Raw genomic sequence first — 4,091 nt, 5'->3', positions numbered from 1 at the left:
TGTGTATTTGCTTTTATTTTTTTGTCATCGTTTTCACAACAGTATCATCCACATTGACTAATTATGAATATAATTTCTCATTTCTAACAAACATGCAATTTATAAGAAGTATGAATTATGCATGTCATAGCTTATAAGAAGTCCCAAAGGGTACTACTGTACTGTTAAGGCATCACACCAAGATCCTATACAATTTTATAAAACAAACACTTTATACCATTCGAGAAAAGATAAACACATGAGTTAGCTAGCTAGTGAATTTTAAAGCACTAATCATGTCCGTGTACTTTATGTTCATGTTTATGCAATTAAGCACAATTTCTTTTGTTGCCTGTTTTTGTTTTTGATTCATACGAGTAATATGCAAGCTGGTAGTTGATGCAATTATGTTAGCTAGAATGAATTCAACAGTTGCACCATAAACAAAACAAACATAAGGGAAAGAGGAATTTAATTAGCTAGGCTTAGTTGACATGAAAAAATTAATTATATTCCTTAACATACCATACGCCATGAATTATGGGTTGACTAAATTATAATAATCTATTCATTATTGACTAATATATATTCCTATGTACAGCCCATCATGCAAGCATGTATTGATCAGATTTTCAACATTCTCCAGAGGCTAATTAAACATGCATTATTAATGGAAACCATTGACAAATATTATATATTTTGTATAAAGCAAGTTCAAGGTTTTGGCTAGCTGTAAATTAATTAGATCCTGATCTTCCCGCCAAATGCTGCATGGAACCCATTGACTAACATAAGCAATTAGTACTTCGATCTGTACGTTTCAAGTTTCAACACCCACTTGTAGTTGTAATTTGAATCAGAGTTTCCCAAACTTAAATTGTAAGGTAAAAGAAACCGGCCAGGAAATTCATTATATATATATATATATATATATATATATTCATAAACGAGGAATTTCAAAATTAATGCAAAAGAATATTTGATATATGGTCAAATAACATAGTATGAGAAAATAAATTATATTTTGTGTTGTAGAAATTAAGTTTGTGCTGATCTCTCGTTTGATTTCCTCTTGGAGCTTCCATTAATTCAAGAGTGGCCTGCTTAGTAAACCATAAAAGTACTTGAAGAGTAGAGATCAAGGGAAGTACAGGAAATTAATTTCATGGGGAAAAGAATATATATATATATATATTTATATATATAAACATGTTAAGATATTTGATCATAAACGTTTTTCTTCCCTTAATCAGCTCCTGAAAAGGAGAATCTGCCATGTTACTATGATGATCATGAATGAACCTATGCCAAACATCCGCAGTCAGACACAAAAGGAAGATCAACAAAAGCAGGTAGTATCCAGCCTTGCATTCTGCAGCAGTCAATGTTTAATTATTAATGCTAGTTAAGGTTCATGTACAAGTTTCGTGCATTTATTTTGAAAAAATAATTGATAATATTTAAAAAAATAATTTTTTCATGTGAATCTAAAATTTATCAACTCTTTTTAAAGAGAATGCGCGCAAGATTTGCATACTCTACTGCTACAAATTATATCATTTCTCTTGATTATATATATTTATGTACTAATCTTACACTAGCGGCCTCTGACAAAATCGATCAATGTCAACCTACGTACGGATCAGCTTTGTTAATTTGGTATGAAAAATGATAAATCTTTTAGATCATGTTTGTCTTGATCAGAAAATGCATTACATGATAAAGGCTTTCAGTTAGCTATTATTGAATGAATAATATGGGATTCCAAATTTCACGCTAATAGTTTTCAAACTAAACTACCTCTTCCTATTAGCTTAAATTTTTTGGACAAGCGGTAATTTCACATTAACTTGTACAAAGTTTCTCATTCACATCATGACTAGTCGTGTCATATATATAACGTCCCTTTTTTGGACTTGGGCTATAGATTTTTAGGCATAATTCCATCTTCAACTTTGAGATCATGAAGGACAGCTTAGATATTGGTACTTATAATTATATATATAATGTGGTTAATAGGCATTTTTGAAACTTTTTAATAAATAGTTTGTGGGCATGCATGCAGATGATCAAGCGGTTTATGAGTTCAACATACAATTAATAATACGTACATGATTAAACAAAACTCAAAGTCAAGTTTCAAAGCTGCAAGCTTATTGATCATGAGGCCAACTCAGGGTCAAGTTCTTGCGCTCATTATTAAAAAAGAAACACCATTCCAGCCTTGCATTTTTGGAATAGTCAATTAATTTATAAGAGTAATATATATATACTTAGAAACTTGATAAGTGAATAATAAGCCATCTAAAAATTATAAATAAATTAATTAAACCAAATTAGATAATAATCATACGCCAACTTCTCACAAAAGTCAAGACAAGAACGTATTGAGGCGCTTTGCTATTTAAGAACGCAATCGATCCCACCATTGATTATGTACTAGTACTCTTGTTAGTTTTCAATTGAAGAGCCGGATCAGGTATTCCTCCTCCTGGTGATATTAGCAGTGTGCTAAAATGTATCCCAATAATGCAGACCCAAAATCAGCTTCTCAAGCATTACCACCTCAACCATACGCTGCTCGACCTCATGTGGGGCAATGGTCGACCGGGCTCTGTGATTGCTTTGATGATCCCTCCAATTGTAAGACCTTCTTCTTCTAATTAATATATATCCTTCTTTTCTTTTATTTCAATTAAGAAAACTAATCAATTCCTTCCATTTTGATTAAGGCTGTGTTACCTGCTGCTGTCCCTGCATCACCTTCGGCCGCATTGCTGAGATTGTGGATAGGGGACAAACAAGTAAATCCTATTGATAATCTTTCTATATATATATATACTGGAATACAGATATTTTCTAATTATCCGATCGAATTATGTAATTCAATTCCTGAGAGATATAAGCACATGATCACGTAGTTCCTTAATTTAACATCACATATTACACGTACTGTGCTAATTTTTGGTCGGTGTAAATTCAACATGATAAGCATTTAATGTTGTATCTCTCTCTTTTGGCATTGGATCAATTGAAAAATAACTGATCTATATATATCAACTACATAACTATATATATATATATATATAATATATAGTTCGAGTTGAAAGTTCCCATCTTGTTGAATAATTACATGTTTCTATTAGTTTGTTCTCTGATATGTGAACTTGTGCAGGTTGTGCCTGCGCGGGCCTAATCTATGCGGCCCTTGCCTATATCGGGTGTGCATGTTTATACACATGCACATACAGAACAAAACTGAGAGCCGCGTATTCGCTGCAAGAAGATCCCTGTGCCGATTGCTGTGTCCATTTTTGGTGCACTCATTGCGCTCTTTGTCAAGAGTACCGCGAGCTTAAAAACCGTGGCTTCGACCCTGCCATAGGTACTACTATATATTATATATCAGCTTTATGATCAGCTTTCTCGACAAAGAAGAAATCTCTGTTTTTTTCAGATTTTTATTGGGTTTTTTTTCTGTTTTTTATGGTAATTGCATGTCATGTGTTCAAGGTTGGATGGCTAATGCTCAGAGAATGAATGGTGCCACCACGACGCCTCCATTTGTTGCGCCTGGCATGACTCGTTAAATATTAGGCGCGCTTTCACATGCATGTCGCGCAGTTATCTCCATTTGTCATGTTCATGAGCTCGTCATGATCATCAGCTGCTTGATTTTCTTTCATCATTTTCTCTTTATTTCTTGGTCTTGTCTAAAGGCTCGATCCTAATTGTGTATGGTTTTTGCATATTAATTTGTATGCTTCATATTAAATGAAAAGTCAATGGTACGCTGCTACTGCACGGCCTTGACTTGACAATAAATGGCTCAAAAAATATAATGAATAAAAAAGAAGTGTTTTCAATGGGCAATGCATGGTATTAAATTTAAGTTTTTACCTCTCTTTTTTTTTCAATACAGATATGGATTTCAATGTCACGAGTATCTGCAAGAAAAACTGATATTTATAGCAAGTTATTTACGAAAACAATAACTATATATATACAACGAAAACAGATTAATTAATTATATATTGCCTCTTCGGTCGGTCTAACCAAAACACAAACTTTGTGCTCCACATTTTTATGACACATTATATATAATAAATCTA

At 32.8% G+C, this 4,091-nt stretch overlaps 1 protein-coding gene across 1 annotated transcript; it reads left to right on the top strand.

Moving 5' to 3' along the window:
• Nucleotides 1-2,436: 2,436 nt before the first annotated feature.
• Nucleotides 2,437-3,643, top strand: LOC108994574 (cell number regulator 2-like). The gene is made up of 4 exons (XM_018969826.1): nt 2,437-2,622; nt 2,712-2,783; nt 3,155-3,364; nt 3,493-3,643. The coding sequence occupies exons 1-4, from the start codon at nt 2,496-2,498 to the stop codon at nt 3,567-3,569; spliced, it is 486 nt and encodes a 161-aa protein (XP_018825371.1). The 5' UTR covers nt 2,437-2,495; the 3' UTR covers nt 3,570-3,643.
• The last annotated feature ends 448 nt before the right edge of the window (nt 3,644-4,091 follow it).

Source organism: Juglans regia, chromosome 15, assembly GCF_001411555.2.
Source record: "Juglans regia cultivar Chandler chromosome 15, Walnut 2.0, whole genome shotgun sequence".
Taxonomy (NCBI): Eukaryota; Viridiplantae; Streptophyta; class Magnoliopsida; order Fagales; family Juglandaceae; genus Juglans; species Juglans regia.
This window is presented reverse-complemented; position numbering and strand designations above follow the sequence as displayed.

Bases quoted from the DNA above. Each gene is read 5' to 3' on its own strand.
- LOC108994574 (XM_018969826.1), top strand. From the start codon at position 2,496: ATGTATCCCAATAATGCAGACCCAAAATCAGCTTCTCAAGCATTACCA. The intron at 2,623-2,711 runs GTAAGACCTTCT...ATTTTGATTAAG, and splicing joins CTTTGATGATCCCTCCAATT to GCTGTGTTACCTGCTGCTGT. The intron at 3,365-3,492 runs GTACTACTATAT...CATGTGTTCAAG, and splicing joins TGGCTTCGACCCTGCCATAG to GTTGGATGGCTAATGCTCAG.